Source organism: Erinaceus europaeus, chromosome 14 (assembly GCF_950295315.1).
Source record: "Erinaceus europaeus chromosome 14, mEriEur2.1, whole genome shotgun sequence".
NCBI classification, from domain to species: domain Eukaryota; kingdom Metazoa; phylum Chordata; class Mammalia; order Eulipotyphla; family Erinaceidae; genus Erinaceus; species Erinaceus europaeus.
Genome location: NC_080175.1, coordinates 36,593,732 through 36,611,542, shown reverse-complemented (window position 1 = coordinate 36,611,542; position 17,811 = coordinate 36,593,732). Strand labels below are relative to the sequence as shown.

The window sequence follows — 17,811 nt, the reverse complement described above, 5'->3', positions numbered from 1 at the left end:
GGTGGGGGGTTCTGTCTTTGTACAATCATCTGGCACTTGCAACATTGAAATGACAGAGGTAAAGAGCCAAAAAGAATTTACCCCTGTGAAGTTGGGAAAGAAAAAAGCGACAATTTAGTGGGAGATAACACTGGTTTGGGAACGTGGGGAAACAGGGTCTGGAAAGCACCAGGTTAACATGTGGGTTTTGCCAGTTTCCACTACAGTCTGTTCTGTCACCTGTCAGGGGACATTTTCTGCTCTGAGGCTCCATGGTTTTGCTGGGAAACAAGGGGTCTTAAAAAAATCCCTAATGAATCCATGAATACTGTTGATTCTCTTAATATCTAAACTAGTTGTGAGTTAAAGATAGCACTTTCAGTGTTAACTGAACTAATATTTTGAGTTACTTAACACTAAGTGTCTTGTAATAACTGAATATAACTATCAAATTAGGAAGTATCTTCATGTTAATGAAAACTTATACAACAATTCTGTTTTAGGTATTTATCCTAGGGAAATACTTGCCTAGTTGTGCAGAAATTAATAAAGAAGCTATATTGTTTAATTATTTATAATAGAAAAATGTTTAGTAAGGACTTGGCTTATGTAAACCATAATGCAAGTTTGTAATGAAATATGTAGCCATTAAAAGTATTTGCTGGCCTGGCATAGTGTCAGGGAAAAAAAAGCATTCATTTCAGATACAGGTACAGATACAGGTCTGAAATCCAGTGTTTATGACTGTGTATGCTTAAGGGAGAAACAGAAGACATCTACCAGACTGTTAATTGTGTCATTGAAATTTTTTATTTTTTATTATTTTTAATTTTTTATCATCTTTATTTATTGTATAGAGACAGGCAGAAATCAAGGGGGAAGGGGGGAAATAGAGAGGAAGAGAGATGGAAAGACACCTGTAGCCCTGCTTCACCACTCGTGAAACTTTTTCCCTGCTGGTGGGGACTGAGGACCCAAACCCCGGGACCTTGTGCACTGTTACAACATGTGCACTCAACTAGGTGCGCCACCACCCAATTCCAATATCTAAATATTTATACTTTAAAATATTTGAATAATTTTATTGCAAAGGCAAGTGGGAAAAAAGTGTTATTTGTTGAATCTCAATGCCAGCATCACAGGTGAACATAAACTTTGGTGCTTGAACAATAGTTCCACTGGAAATGTATACAGTATACTTTGAGAACAGGATTTAGCATTATGCTTACAAACATTCATATATTTGATTCTATATTATATTCCTTTAAGGAAATCACTTTAAAATCATGAAAAGTATAAACATGTAAAGTGTTGGACAGCATAATTAATAGCAAAAGAATTTACATATGCAATTAAATGTACTCACCAATAACAGTAAATCTACATGTGAAACTTACAATAAGCCTGTACTCATGATGAAGTTGCAATGTTAAGGTGGTAAAGCTTTACTGGCAGAAGGGTCAGGTGTTGGTGCACTCAGTTGAGAGCACATGGTACCATGCTCAAAGACCAGGATTCAAGTCCCTGCTCTCCACCTGCAGGGGGAAGCTTCAGGAGCAGTGAGGTAGGTCTGCAGGTGTCTCTCGTTTTCTCTCCTTCTCTATCTCCCTCTTCCCTCTTAATATTTTGTCCTTATTCAAAATGAATAAATATTTTTAAAACATTAAAAAGAAAGCAAGACAGTTAATGAAGTGAAATTTCAAAAAAATCATTTACCCTTTGAAGAAGTTGACTATTTCAATAATGAAACCACCTGAATTCTGGAGTCAGTGGCCTTGACTATGTCAGAAATGAGGTGTTTATTGAAGAGATGTGGGCACAACTCTCCCCACCTTGAAGAAATATTATGAGTTATGTGGATAACCTTAAGGTTAATATCATCAAGATAATCCTCTCTAAGAAAGTTTTTGCATGTTTCCATACTTTAGCTATTGTGAGTAGTTATAAGCATAGGAGTGCATATAACCCTTCAAATTTGTGCTTCTATGTCCTTTGAGTATATACCTAGAAGTGTTATTGCTGGATTACAGGGCAATTCCATGTTTATTTATCTAAGTATTCGGCAAGCTGTTTTCTATAAAGGCTATGCCAGTTTGCATTCCCATTTTTTTATTTGACAAAAAAAAAAAAAAGAGTGGAATTGGAGGTAATTATGTTAAGTGAAATAAGAGGTAAAAGAACTACCAAATGATTTTGTTTGCATGTGGAGTACAGATGATTAAAACAAAGGAAGAAAGGGAAAAGAAAGGAAGAGAAAGAAAGAGATGCCGAGTGAGCGAGAGAACAAGGCTGTCTCTTGTAAAATGTTGTGGGGGGGAGGTGAGAAGGGAACTTTAGTGGAGGATGTGGTGACTTGCATGCACCTAGCGTGGGCAGGAACATACTGCTGATATCTGTGACCTTGGGAGAAACACTGCAGTGTCCAGTGGAGGGAATGGCGATACAGAACTCTGGCAGTGAGAACAGTGTGGAATTACACCCCTGCTATCTCATAATCTTGTAAATCAATATTAAATCACTAATAAAGTTACAAAGATAAAAATACAATGAAATAAAAAGGAAATACTTCTGAAATCTGGTAATTCTTTAAGATAATGTTGAATCACTAATAAAAAATTAAATTAAAAAAAGTTTTGGCAAGCCAGTAGTCACTTTTTCTTTTCAAGATGATGATACTGAACAAACAGTTGAGTAAGCTTATGTTTCTGGGTAAGAGAACTTATGCAAATAGCAACATATTGTATATATTCATATGTACATAACTTTAAAAGCAGGATCCAGTACTATGAAGACAAGATAATATTTTATAAGAAAGATTCATGTTTATGACCTCTCCACACAGCAAAGTCATGGGAAGGCAAACAAAATCTTTGGCAGTGATGATTTCTGGACTGGGGAGAGGTACCTAGGTGACTTAAAAGGTATTACTAAAATACTATTTATTTAGCTGGGTAGGTAGTACATAGGCATTTATTTTCTATTTTACTGCATATAAAATATGCTAAAATATGTATTCGCAAATATTAATATTTTGTAATAAAAGTGGAAAACATTTTCTATTCTAAAAGGTCGATTTTGGTTAAGTATTGGAAGCTCATCTCATGAAACTTTGCAATCTTGGATGCCCTCTAGTGTCTAAGTAGGGTACATACAATTATTGTATTCCACTCTTGTATGATCTACTTAATTTATGATCCACAAAAAATTCATTTCCTTACAAACACAAAATATCAGCAAGATGAGGTAGAAGGACATGTTCCCAGAGTCATTCAAGTTAAATTCAGTATTCTACATTATAACTTAAAAACATTGCCAATGCCTCTACATTCTCCTTGAAGAAGGACCCAAAAGAATATCTTTCACTTCCTTAGCAAGAATGTCTTATAAAACATTTCAAAATTCTAATATACATTTCAATCAAAAAAGTATTAATTTTATGCCTGGGAGGTGTTTTAACATTATTTCCCCTTTAAAGTTGTTAGAATTACTACAGTGAGCAGTAGTGATTTTCTTGCTGAATTTATAGAAAAACGACACCAAGGATCTCTTCCTTAGGACTCAGAATAGAATCATAGCCTTTTGTCCTCAGATTCTCAGAGAGCTGAGCTTCAAAAACACTGTTAACTTTTTACAAGGCTCTTTTCAGCCTGCATTATTATTTTGTTGTTTTATTTACTTATTTTTTTATACAGTGGTGTCAGGGAATAAATGCAGTGCCTCAAAAATGTGCAACGTGACTGAAAAGTCTTCCTGATCCAATTTTTATTCTATATTTTTATAAAAGAGAGAGAGCAAAGCACTGCTGCACCATCGATGGGTGATGTTATCCATGGCTTTACATATGGTAAGGCCTGCACTTTAACTGCTGAGCTATCTCCCAGACTTCCATTTTCCTCTGTATTATAATTATTTGTGAACAGACTTTTTTCATTTTTATATCAACTTTATTTATTTATTTTGTCTCCAGGGTTATTGCTAGGGGCTCAGTGCCTGCACTACAAATCCACTGCTCCTGGAGGCTATTTTTCCCCCTTTGGTTGTCGTTGTTTATCGTTATTATTGTTATTTTGTCATTGTTTTTGGATAGGACAGAGGGAAATCTAGAGAGGAGGGGAAGACAGAGAGGGGGAGAGAAAGATAGACACCTGCATATCTGCTTCACCACTTGTGAAGAGATCCTCCTGCAGGTGGGGAGCCTGGGGCTGGAACCAGGATCCTTGTGCCAGTCCTTGAGCTTTGCACCATGTGTGCTTAACCCACTGCACTACTGCTTGCCTCCCAACTTAATTTTTTTACTGAGAGGTTAATGGTTTACAGTATAGTTGTTGGCACATGGGTACAATTTCTCATCTCACCACAATAGGTGTCTGCAAAATGTTTTTCAGACTTCTATGATACATGGAGACAAAGTCTTTTTAGCTTTCTATTATCACTCTATCTTAGAATAAAACACGGGACATCTTGAATATACCCCCTACATACACCTGTTTTGGTTTATTTAGATAGATGTATGGTGCTCCAGTGAGATAAAATATGTAACTATTTTTAAAAGTAAAAAAGTTACTTTAGAAAATGTTCTCTAATTGACAAATAATAGTCAAGAAAATTAGATGCAATTCACAGAAAATACAAAATTATAATAAGGATACAGTGTTTATTTAACAAACCTACAGAACATGTCTGCTGATCAACTAGTATGAAATTTATCTAATTTGCAGCACAACTGATGCCTAAAAAATAGAAATCAACTAGCACTTAAAATATTGTGATAATTCACGAAATCTTCCATGTATTTGCCAGTTATTACGGAAACTGATGTTATGGTATCAATAACATTCAGCAACTCAAGGCATAATGAAGAAATTACCGAGATTCAGGCTGTGTTGTCTTTCTTCCCACCCCCTGCCTCTGAAAAAGTCATCCCAGAATAGTGAACCCTCCAAGTACAAACAAATTAATTAATTTGTTAATTAGCATATATTACCACATGCAGATACTAGGATTCAAGTCCTTGGTTCCCACCTACACAGAGGAAGTTTCACAAGCACTGAAGCAATGTTGTAGACGTCTCTATTTATTGCCTCCTCTCTGTCTCCCCCTTCTTCTCAATTTCTCTCTGCCCTATCAAATAAAAATAAACAATAAAAATAAAAGACAAAAGAACTGAGTTCACAGAGAAGAGGAAACTAACTATTCAAGATGGCCAGGTAAGGCAGTGCTCAGAACTGTAATCATCTTTGTGACAAACTGCCATTCTTTCAGAAAAGGGGTATCTGTCCTCTTAAGCTATGGCAACTAACAGGGAATTTGATTACCTTCACATTTAATCAGAGCAGCACCATGTTTCATTCTTAGTGATAAATGGAGTTAATTCTGAGTGGAACTCACCAACTTGTGTTTGTATAAAGAATTTTGGAGCTCCGAGGCTTGGCTAGAGATGTGATATCTCTGAAAGGATTGTCAACATCATCAGCATTTGTGGACTGCACATAACCACTGTTGGGGAAAAAAAACAGCATCATTTCACACGATACACAGAAGTCAATAAAGAATATTCTAACATTCCCACCTGCAGAAAGAAAGCTTTGGGAGTGGTGAAGCAGGGCTGCAGGTGTCTCTCTCACTCTTTCCCTATCACCCCCTCTCCTCTCAATTCTGTCTCTATCCAATAATAAATAAATAAATTAATTAATTAATTAAGTTTTAAAAAAGAATATTGTGGGGGTTGGGAAGTAGCGCAGCGGGTTAAGCTCACATGGCACTAAATGCCAGGACTGGCTAAGGATCCCAGTTCAAGCCTCCAGCTCCCCACCTACGGGGGAGTCACTTCACAGATGGTGAAGCAGGTCTGCAGGTGTCTAGCTTTCTCTCCCCCGTCTGTCTTCCCCTCCTCTCTCTATTTCTCTCTGTGCTATCCAACAACAACAGAAATAGCAACAATAGCAATAATAATAACAAGGACAACAAGGGTAACAAAAATGGAAAAAAAATGGCCTTCAGGAGCAGTGGATTCATGGTGCAGACTCTGAGCCCCAGCAATAACCCTGGAGGCAAAAGAAAAAAACAGTAATGGGGGGAAAGCCAAAGACTCTAACACTTCCACTTTTCTAGGATTAACATTGTTTCAAGGTAAATTGATTTAAATGCTTATTTCCACCTAAAATTCAGAATTAATACCCAAAGAAAACAGTTTGGAGAGGTGAGGGTATTAAGAGCAAGAGACACTTAGGTTCTGAGGGTAGAGCCCTTATGACTGGAATTGGTGCTCTGCTAAAAGGGACAACAATGCTGGGGAATAGTTCCCTGGGAGGGATGCCTGCCATGCAAGTGCCCAGCTTTATGTCTTAAAACCACATGGGTGTATCACAGAACCAGTAGATGCTCTGGTGCTACGGTCTGTTTCTCTCTCTGCCTCTCACTCTCTGAAAAAAAAGAGCCCAGGAGTGGAAAATTGTATATTTGCAAGATACCAGCTAGTACAGAGACAGAGAGAGAGAGAGAGAGAGAGAGAGAGAGAGAATACACCCTGAGAACTCCCTCACCTTTCACCATTCAAGGACACAATGAATTAATTGTGCATCCCCTACAAATGAGTGGTCACTTCTGTGTGGGCACCCTGACCTTCTAAGCCCCCAGTTGTTGTTTGTAAACAGCCCCATTTAAGGCATTTTGTTACAAAGGGCCAGGCAGACTAAGACTTGAGCAGAGAAGACATAAAAATGATGGCTAATCTCAATTTATATAGTCACTGGAGGGTCAGTGTGAAATTCAGAAAGTAATTTACATTTCCTACCCTTCAGTGTCAAGTGTCAATGAGGACATCACATCTTCCATATCAAGTATAAAAGTCTGTTAGGTTGACAACACCCAATATTCATAGTCCAAGGTGTTTCATAAAATAGATCAGGTTAGGAAAACAATAAAAAAAATACTCTCTTTCTTTCTTTCATCTTCTTCTTTTTTTTTTTTTTTTTGCCTCCAGGGTTATCACTGGGGCTAGGTGCCTGCACTATGAATCCACTGCTCCTGGAGGCTATTTCCCCCCTTTTGTTGCTCTTGTTATCATTGTCGTTATTATTATTGTTGCTGTTACTGATGTCATCATTGTTGGATAGGACAGAAAGAAGTGGAGAGAAGAGGGAAAGACAGAGAGGGAGAGAGAAAGATAGATACCTGCAGACCTGCTTCACCATTTGTGAAGTGACCCCGCCCTACAGGTGGTGAGCCAGGGGGCTTGAACTGGGATCCCTACTCCCTTCCATGTACTTCTTTCTTCTCTTCTTCATCAAGAGTCTGAACAAATCTTTGATGAAACTCTGGGCATTCAATGTGCATTGCGCTAAGAAAACACTGTAAAATCTGTTAGAAAGCTTAAATTGTCTTATGAAGTGAATCATAAACATGAGCAAACTGAAAGAAAGTACAATGTAGATGTAAATCTAGTATTTTGTAACTTACTAAGAAACAGTACTTACGTGTAAAGAGGAATGTATTTACTCCTTGAACTTGGACTAACACTTAGAGAAAGAGAAAATAAGTGTGCTTGAGTTGCCACATTAACAGTAAATATTAAGACATAATAATATTTCTCTTATTAAAATAAAAATGAAGTACTCAGTGATACAGGGAATCAGGGTCTAAATTTTATAATTTCAAACAGAAATGATTTGAAGATGTAAGTTCAAGTGAAAATGAAAAGAGAATATGTTAACTCCAAACTATCACAGGTACATTATTTTGTTGACTCACTCATGATTGCATTTTTGTTGTTTTGTTTGTTTGGATAATTTGACAATTTCATTAAAATTTTATTTATTTTAGAAATACAGAGATTTTAGAAATATATAGAGACCAGAACACTGCTCAGCTCTGCCTGAAGGTAGTGCTGGATATTGAACCTGGAATCTCACAGCCTTAGGCATGAGAGTCTTTTACAGAACCATTATGCTATCTCCCCAGCTCAATAATTAACTTTTCTTGGAAATTTCTCAGAGATATCTTCTTCTGTCGTATAATTCCTTAATTATTAGACTTACAATATTTGACAAAGTCAAGCTTTTCTTCATATGAGGATAGGACTCACTGAGCCCTTTTATATACTGCAGGAACAGCTCCTGGTAAAGAAGTTTAGTAATTTACATAAGCTCACAGATATTCAAGGTGCTGTGAAGAATTCAGAGTTATTTTGTCATTTTCCTGATCCATTCCTAGAAACAATCGGTTCTCTAAGGATATCTTTTATTTATTTATTTTTTATTTGTTTGTGAGTGTGTGTGTGTGTGTGTGTGTGTGTGTGTGTGTGTGTGTGTGTGTGTGTCCCTGTCAAGCCAGGAGCTCTTACTCCCCCAGAGAATGATCCTCTCAGCCAGGCATTAAAGCTTTTTCCCTTATAACCTATACTAAAAGCGGAGCCTGTATAGCTTAAGGAGCTCCGTGCAGTGGTGAAATTCATGCCCCGTAAACAAAGTCTATCCTTCATGGCATGGCACAAAATTTAAACACACCCCAGGACTAGAGAAAACTTGCTAGAGCTGCACTGCCAGGTTGCTACTAGTTGCAGCACTCCTGCCTAGATAGGGTTAAAAACAATGGCCCTGTCCAGGTTAAGTGATGGCCACTCCCGAGGGAAATACCGCAAGCTTTAAAAGAATTAGTTAGGAGTTGGGCTGTACCGCAGCGGGTTAAGCGCAGGTGGCGCAAAGCACAAGGACCGGCATAAGCATCCCAGTTCGAACCCTGGCTCCCCATCTGCAGGGGAGTCGCTTCACAGGCGGTGAAGCAGGTCTGCAGGTGTCTATCTTTCTCTCCTCCTCTCTGTCTTCCCTTCCTCTCTCCATTTCTCTCTGTCCTATCCAACAACGACTACAACAATAAAACAACAAGGGCAACAAAAGGGAATAAATAAATAAAATAAATATTTTAAAAAAGACCTTAAAAAAGAATTAGTTAATGAACAGGTAGAACACGCCTATTTTATTATAAAGAAAGAAATCAGTCAAGTGGACACTCCTTCAAGACTTGAGGGCTGTTAACAATCCTGCCATACACCCTCTCAAACCAGTGCAAACTTTTCCTGATGATTTAACACTTTGCTCCCTACAGAGATTCTTGTAAAATCTGAATTGGTTCCCAAGCCCGGGCACCTTTAGTGATTATTTTTCTATTTGCCTACACCAGTCACAGCCACACCCACCCTTTCTGTCCTTCTGATGTCAGAAGTAGGGCTGGAGTTACCGACCCTACCCCTGCACCACAGTGATAGACAACTTCCTGGCCTGGACCTCCCCCAGTGACTCCCCTGGCTCCACCCTCTCTTTGGGTGGGAGAGTGCTTTGTGAGTCAAAGAAAAAACTTGGTGCTTTTAAAAAATTCCAGCCACTATTCTCGCCCTTCAATGCTTCTGTTTTAGATACAGTCCCTTCAAGATATAAGGGCTTTTAACGAGATTATAAATACCCAGGGCACACAAGGCTTGCTGCCTGCCTTTGCTTTTCCAACATGCATGCCCATATTAGAGTTTTAAAGTGTAAAATCTAGTAAAGTTTTATATCCACCCTTACTCATAGCCACTCTAAGGGTGTTACATGAGAAATAATTTTTAAAAAAGCTAAAGATAAGAATGTGAACAAGTACTTAAATGAACTTGTGATAGCTTTATAATGATAAAAATTACTAAGATCCTAACAGTAACCTTAATTCTAATATTGTGCTTAAATTGTTTAGATTTTAAAATAATACTAAAGAGATAATTATCATTTTGTTAAAAAGGCCTTCCAAAACTATATAAAGATATTTAAGCCAATTATAATCATTGAGTTATCAATTCCAGTGAACTCCTACCTTGGTGCAAGTTTTTATTTCTCCTGGCCTTGTGTATATCTTGCTGGTCACAAGTGAACAACTACAGCTGTGATAGCCTTCACATTGAAGAACCAACCTTTCATATGGTGAGATCTTTCTTTTTATAAGAGGTTCCCCCTATAGTAGTCCAATTCCAGTTTATATCACTTAACAATAATGTTCTTATGTTTTGCTCATGGGTGGGTACTGACCCCTCAGGTCATTCACATCCCTAGTGAGTCCATTTATATTCAACATATTTAGGCTCACAGCCCCCTTCCCAGCCCCTTGTCACAGGGTAATACTCAGGCTGACAAGTTGGTCTCCATAGGAGTCTTACAGCCTCCCTTGAGGATGCACAATCCTTTCATGAATTAACACATGTCAACCTCAAGGGTTTACAATTTAAATTTCCAAACATCTCAACATCCCATCTTAAAAGAATTTTAAAAACTTGCTCCTCCTGTGCTTCTATAATTAACATCCTGGTATTCAGACCCCCAGAGTAAATCCTTAAGGCCAATGCTCTCTGGCAGATTGATATCATTCATGTTCCTAGTTTTTGTAAACAAAAATATGGTTTTGTGTCTACAGATATTTATTCAAAGTTTGTGTAGGCCACAGCACAGACTAGAGAGAGCATGAAAAAACTCACATGCTTTCCTACTTTATTGGGATTGCCTCAATAAATAAGAACAATGGGTATGCCTTTACTAGTGCACGGTTTAAAGACTTTTGCTCTCTTTTGCATATAAGCCATCCCACAGGAATTCCCTATAAACCTCAGGGACAAGCCCTAATGGAAAGAGCACATCAAACTTTAAAACAATATCTAATTAAAAAAAAAAGAAGGAATTTACCCCCCAAATATGCAATTAACCATGTCCTAAACTACACTTATTTTTTTTACTATTTACAAAGATTTCAATCAACATTCCATGACCATTCATTGGCAATCTCCTACCACAACCACCCCCTAGATGGGTCAAATGGAAAGACCCCCTAGATGGCTTATGGAAAGGGCCAGACCCCCTCCTAACCATGTGAAGAGGGTTTGCTTGTGTTTTTCCACAGGACCAATCAAAGCCTCTGTGGATACCAGCTCAAAATGTCAGCCACCAGCCCACCTATAGACCCTCTGGCCTCCCTCCAATGCCAGATCACCTCCCTTGCCAAATGACCCTCCAGAACCACTGTGCACTGAACCTGCTGACAGCCTAGAAAGGTGGGACCTGTGCCTTCCTTCAGGAGTCCTGTTTTCATGTGAATGAATTTGGACTGATTGATAAGATTATACAGACTCTGACCACCTGGGTTCTCCCTCTTGTGAGACCTCGATTTTGATTTGTTTGCTCTTTTTCTCCTTGCCCGTTTTCTGTTTAAGTTCATTCAGTTTTGCATTCATGAGATGACTAGAGTAATTGTTAATCAGGCTCTCATTCACCCCTATGAGCCCTTACCCACTGATCCCCAGCAAACCTATTTTGACTCAGAGCTCTAAATATCTCTGCTATTGTGTCTACCTCTACATTTTTAAATAAAAAAAAAAGGAGGACATGTTGGAGGATGGGGCCCACTGTCCTGGAAAGACCAGGCCATTGTTTCCATGAGGTACAAGCAGGATGACCCCCAATTCTCCCTTAGGGTAGAGACAAAGGCAGGTTCTCCTGACCTCCTGAACTAATGATGGATGGCTTCTCTGGAATGGGGGCTACCTTCCTGCACATTCCCCACCTCTCCCCTTAAAACAAAGGCCATGAATTACTGTACATTGTATTTGGCATAACTTGAAAAAGCACTGCAAACTCCTGTTACTCAAACCCCCTCCTCTTCCCCTCACCCTGAGGTGCCTGTAATTTACCCCTGGGGAAATATGCATTGTGACACTTGTGATCAAACCTTGTATGGTAACTTTCTACTTGTGATTAATAGTTTGCAGGTCAAAATGTGACTATGCATTGTGTGTTGCTCTGTGTTTGGGTTAATGATTACCTCGACCTACTCCCTGGATAATGGGTATATGTACTTGCTTTCTCTTTCAATAAATGAATTGCCCCACTGAGGTTCTCCCACAGCTGACTGCTTGACTCTCTGAGCACTTTACCCTCAATATTAGGAGCAACCCCACGACTCCCAGGGGGCTGCTCTAACCCTTGCCTCTGTTGGCCAGGGGGGTGGGGGACCTGGAGAGGCCATCCCACAGTCAATGCATGATTTCACTGCTCACATTGGCCTCTTCCTGTTTTCCTTTTTTTCCAGATAGAAAATAAGATACAGAGAGGAAAAAAGAGAGAGAGAAAGAGAGATATCACAGTACTGCTTCATGGCTTGGTGAAGATACTCCTTAGCATTATGCTCTCATGTGATGGTGGAGTTTAAAGCCTGGTTTTCAAACATGGAACAGCATGTGCTCTATCAAGTGAGCTATCCTCAGCACCTTAATGTATTTTTAAGTTGGAGTAAGCAATTCACAGTGCACAAATTGTAGGTAATATATTTTTTTTCATTAGCACAACCTAATGTTAAGAGTTAATACCAATATATCTTAATTTTTTAAAAAAAACATACTGGAGGGGGCAGGGCAGGCAGTGGCACACCCAGATAAGTACACATATTACCAAGAGCAAGGACCCCAGTTTGAGTTCCTGCTCCTCACTTGTAGGGGATCCTCTTCACAAGCAGTGAAGCAGTTCTTTCCCTCTCTCTATCTCCCCATCCTCTCTCAATTTCTCTCTGTACTGTCTTTTAAAAATTACGGGAAAAAAGGGGGGTGGTAAATGGTCACCAGGAGTAGTGAATTCATAGTGCTGGCACTGAGTCCCAGTGATAACCCTAGAGACAAAAAAAAAAAAAAGAGTGAGGATCAAGTTGCTCTGCTTACAGTATCTTATGGTTTTGCATGTCTTCCTAGTTTTCTATTGTATTTCTAAAGATTTATTGTTGAGTTAATTTTGAGGAAGAGAGGGAACCAGTGCATTCCATTCAGTGCTAGAGATCAAACTCAGAGCCTCATGCTTGAGAGTTCAATATTTTATCCACTGTGTTACCACCTGGGTTGCAGTCTTCCTATTTGTTTTAAGTTTGAATTTTTTAATATTATAGATTAGTGACCGGACCTGCCAATATACGCGGATATCTTCGCCCACCCTCGTCCAACGCTTGATGTCTCGTCATCCAATCTGGTCTCCTATGCCTACACTGAACTTCTCTGTTCCAGACTCTTGGAAACAGAGTTGGCAGTCAGCTGAGGTAAAGAACAAACACCTCATCACAGACCCTTGCAAGTGTCAACCCGGCTTTGACCTAGCATGTTATGATTGGCCCCTCCTCAATCACTATCGAACAGGCCATGGCCGGTGCGCCGCTATGTTCCATCGCTATGTTCCGTCGCTGGGAAGCCAGAGACCCCTGCGGCTCCAGACAGACTATGACCCACATAGTCAATGACTGCCACCTCTCCAGATTTAAAGGAGGTCTCGAAACTTTACATCAGGCTCAACCTGACACTGTTGACTGGCTACGGAAGAAGGGCAAACGCTAGAAGAAGTGATTTAATCAAGGTTTAAGGGTTCTAAAGTTATAGGGAAATGTTTCCCTGCACCCACCACCAAAGTTCTGTGTTCCCGTCCCCATTCTTTCTCATTTAAATTGTTATTATTCATTTTACATGTTGAAGTCTGCGAGCTATGCTGAGGTCTTCTTTCTTTTTTTAAAGATGTATTTATTTACTGAATGTGAAAGAGAGGGAGTGTGACTGAGACCAGTTAATGCTCTGTCTGTCATATGTGGTATATGAGATCAAACTCAGGGTCTCCTTTCTGTTAGGTATGTATTCTACTAGCTAAATCACCAACCTGATCACAGAGTGAGTTGTTCTGCACACTAAAAAGAGCTATCTGTTAAATCACTTTTGTTTAAAAGTTACACATTGGGCAGGGGTATGTAGCATAATGGTTATGCAAACAGACTCTCATGCCTGAGGCTCCAAAGTCTCGGGTTCAATCCTCTGCACCACCGAAAGCCAGAGCAGAGCAGTGCTCTGGTAAAAAACAAAAAATGAAGAAGAAGAAGAAGAAGGAGGAGGAGGAGGAGGGGGAGAAGAAAAAGAAAAATTACACATTATTTTTAAGACAAGAATCAGTAGAATCTAGGTTTACTAATAAAACTCAATGTTGGGGCTAGACAGTGGCACACCTGGTTAGATGCTCACATTACAGTGCACAAGACCCCAGGTTCAAGCCCCTAGTTCCCACCTGCAGGGGGAAAGCTTCACGAGTGGTGAAGTAGGGCTGCAGTATCTCTCTGTCTCTCTCCCTGTCTCTCTCCCCTCTCCTCTCAATTTATCTCTGTCTCTATCTAATAATAAATATATAAACATATAAAATTAAAAAGAAAGTCTTTAAAAATTTAAAATTCATTACTTTCTCAATACTGTCACTATTGGCATTTCTGGATTCCAGAGATAATCTTAATTTCATTCTGTGCATATTCATTTCATTTTTTAATTTATCTTCCTTTTGTTAAAAAATCTACTTTAGAGGATGGGAAATTACACACTTGGTACCATGTGCAAGGATCTGGGTTCAAGGCCCTGGCCTTCACCTGAGGGGGGTGTGGAAGGGAAAGCTTCATGATCAGTGAAGCAGGTCTGCAGGTGTTTCTTTTCTTCTCTCCCTCTCTTCCTCCTTTACCCTCTCAATTTCTCTCTGTCCTATCAAATAAATAACAAAGTATATATTTTAAATCTCCTACCTCCCCGGACCCTTTCAATTTTTCTCTCTATTATATCAAATAAATAAAGTATATTTTTAAAAATTTCCTCTAAAGGAAAATGTATTATAATTTTACTGAAGTACAATTATCAGTTTTGAAAACAACTATCTTGGTAGTTTTTCATAACTGAAATGTATTAATTTTCATTCATTTTCCTAACTATAGACAGAAGTCTTCCATACTTTGCTTCTTTGCTTGCTATAAAATTGTGGGAATATATATATATATATGTGTGTGTGTGTGTGTGTGTGTGTGTGTGTATGTGTCTGATTCTATATGTATTTCTGACTATATGTATGTGTACATATAGACATAGATATGTGGAATATATATTTATTTAAATGTACAGGATTTAAATTCAGGTTGAATGGATGATAAAATCGACCATCAAAAAATCAGATGAAATTTCAGGTAATAAAGGTCAAATAATTTCATGCAGGACCATATCTGTTATTCTGGCATTATCTGTCTCACAATATTCTTCAGAACTGGCCACAGAAATTTCTTCAAATACAGTTCTACTGAAGTTTCCTTTTTTCTTACAGTATTTCTCATTCTTAAATTTTCTGTTCTATTTAACTTTTACAAATTGTTGGTTGTGACTTATCATTTCCTCAGTTTTACCAATAGGCTACAAATCTCTTATTAAACTACTGAGCAGGTTGGGAAAACAGTATAATGGTTCTGCAAATAGCTTTCATGCCTGAGGCTCTAAGCTCCTGGGTTCAAACCCCTGCACCACCATAAATCAGAGGTGAACACTTATTCCAGAAAAAAAAAAACACCTGCTTAACAAAATCTTTTCATTAAGCTGGGGAAGAATACTTGCTTATTCATGTTGTTAAAATTAGTCTATAGCTCACATCTGCAATAGAAGTCAATTATAAGTAGTCTAAAGAGATAAATGTAAAATGCAAAACTGTAAGTACTTTAGGTAAACATTAAGTAAAAATTGAAGAATATATGTATCACTGCAGAGTTGGGAAAGATTTACTAAAAATCCCAGGGTATTCAGGGGGATAGTTCAGCTTAACTGAGGTTCCCAATTTGTTCCCCACAGCATATGCTCTAGAACAGTTCTCTGACTTCTCTCTCTTTCTATCTCACATGAAATAAATTACACAGACATTTAAAATAATAATCATATGTGGCCAGAAAGATAGCTTGTGTTGCTTGGCATGGCTATGACCCAGGTTCAAGTTATGGCATCTCATGGGATGTCAGAGAAAGCTTTGGCTCTGTAGTTGCTCTCCTTCTCTCCCTTGGTCTCTCTATCTGAATGAAAAAGTGACCTGGAGTGGTAAATACAGACATGGATCAGGCTCTGGCTCACAAAAATACTGAGCCTACAAAAGTACTAAGACATGGACAAATACAATGAATTCAGTTTTTTCCACATTTCAAAACTTTAGCTTGGCAAAGGGCATTACAAAATGGAAAAGTCACCAAATTAGAAAGATAAACTTTGGTGTATATGGCCAGTAAAGGATTTTTATACAAAATAATAAACGCAAAAATTTCTATAGTCAATAAGTAAGGAACACCTATAAAGAGAACAACATTTATGAACAGGAAAATTACAAATGTAAAACCCAACTAAGTCATACCTTATAAAAATGATTATTAGAAAGATATCAAGTTAAAGTATAATTCCATAGTGATAATCACTTTTTTTCCACCAAGGTTATTGCTACAGTTCAGTGCCTACACAGCTTCACCATTATCCCAGAAGCTTTTCCCCCTCCTTTTATTTTGTTATGATAAAGATTGAGGGACAGAAGATGACAGAAAGAAGAGATACCTATAGCACTGCTCCACATTCATGAAGCCTCCCCCCTGTAGGTGGGGATAAGGGAATTCAGGTCCTCATACATGTGTGCTCTCCCCAGTGAGCCACTATATAGTACTTAATAGTGGACATGTTAAATTATAAAATTCTAGATGATGATTTAGTAGGAAACACTGCTGGTGGGTGATCCATGAGTCAAACTCATTTGGAGAGGGATATGTAAATATTTGGATTACTTTAAGTGAGAGAGAGAGAAGGACATCAAGCACTGACCTGTTCTGGGTAGTGGTGGTACTGGGGTATGAACCTGGGACCTCTGAGCCTCAGGCATGAAAGTCCTTTGCATCACCATTATGCCATCCCCCCAAGCACAAACTAGCGATATTTTCAAGGGCAGAAATACCAAGTCTTTTTTTGAGAAATACATAAAGTTTCATATGAGGAAGCATTAGCAACATTAACAGAATACAAATTTAACATGATACAAACACTGCTTGAAAATAACTTGAAATCCATAGATTTCACAATATTGTATTTATTTATATGAAGTTATCTATAAAACACTGCTTCTAAATGATTGTGCACATTTAATAGTATATCTTCAAGGAGGGTTAACAGAAAATGGAAAAAAAGTTGACACAGTAATTGAACTGGGATTTGGTTTTCTCCATCTGATACTTCTGGAAAACTCTGTTTTAGGTCATACATCTCACCCCTCTCTCACTTATGTGCCACACTATTGGATTATTAATGATAAAAGAGTCTTAGTGAAAAATCTAGTGACTAGGAGCCAGGTGATGGCATACCTGGTTGAGTACACAAGGACCTGGATTCAAGATTCCAGTCTCCACCTGCAGGAGGGAAGCTTCCCTAGCAGTGAGGCAGGGCTGCAGGTGTTTCTCTGTCTGTTTCTTTCCCTCTTAACCTTCACTTTTCCGTGCTGGTTTCTCTCTGTCTCTACTCAATAGATAAAATAAAGTAATTTTTTAATTTAGTTATTAGAACAGTAGAAGATAAAACTTACAAAGTAATTGGTTTGAGCGGTGCCAAGAAAGATCTTGTTTGAAATCTGTCCCAGAGTCCACCAACCATCTAAAATCATCATTAGAATGAGTGAGAGTTATTTAATAAACAAGCCCCTATAGTTATCCACCTATGAGCTCTAGTGTTTCTTTTTTCACATAAGACCATTCATTTTATTACAGAATACATCATCTTAATGAAAATAAAAAGCTTTTGTATACTCACATAGCCAAGATATTTATAAAACAGACAAATTCATGAGATAAGAGATCATAAATTACTTTGGCCAGAAAAAAAATCTTGGGGAAAAAATAAATCTGGCTTGACATTCTACTTGCAGGTTTCTCTAGATACTATGTACGTGCTGAGTGAGTATGTGTATATATACTGTCATCATAAGTCTAACT

General features: G+C 38.3%; 1 protein-coding gene across 1 annotated transcript in view; it reads right to left on the bottom strand.

The window, feature by feature from the left end:
• The window catches only part of SPMIP7 (sperm microtubule inner protein 7), a 56,506-nt gene that overhangs the window by 13,837 nt on the left and 24,858 nt on the right, over nucleotides 1–17,811 (bottom strand). The window contains exons 5-7 of the mRNA XM_007528151.2: nucleotides 17,406–17,473; nucleotides 7,455–7,496; nucleotides 5,368–5,475 (exon numbers count right to left, since the gene is read on the bottom strand). Coding sequence (XP_007528213.1) covers nucleotides 5,368–5,475; nucleotides 7,455–7,496; nucleotides 17,406–17,473 — 218 coding nt within the window. The remainder of the gene's footprint in view (nucleotides 1–5,367; nucleotides 5,476–7,454; nucleotides 7,497–17,405; nucleotides 17,474–17,811) is intronic.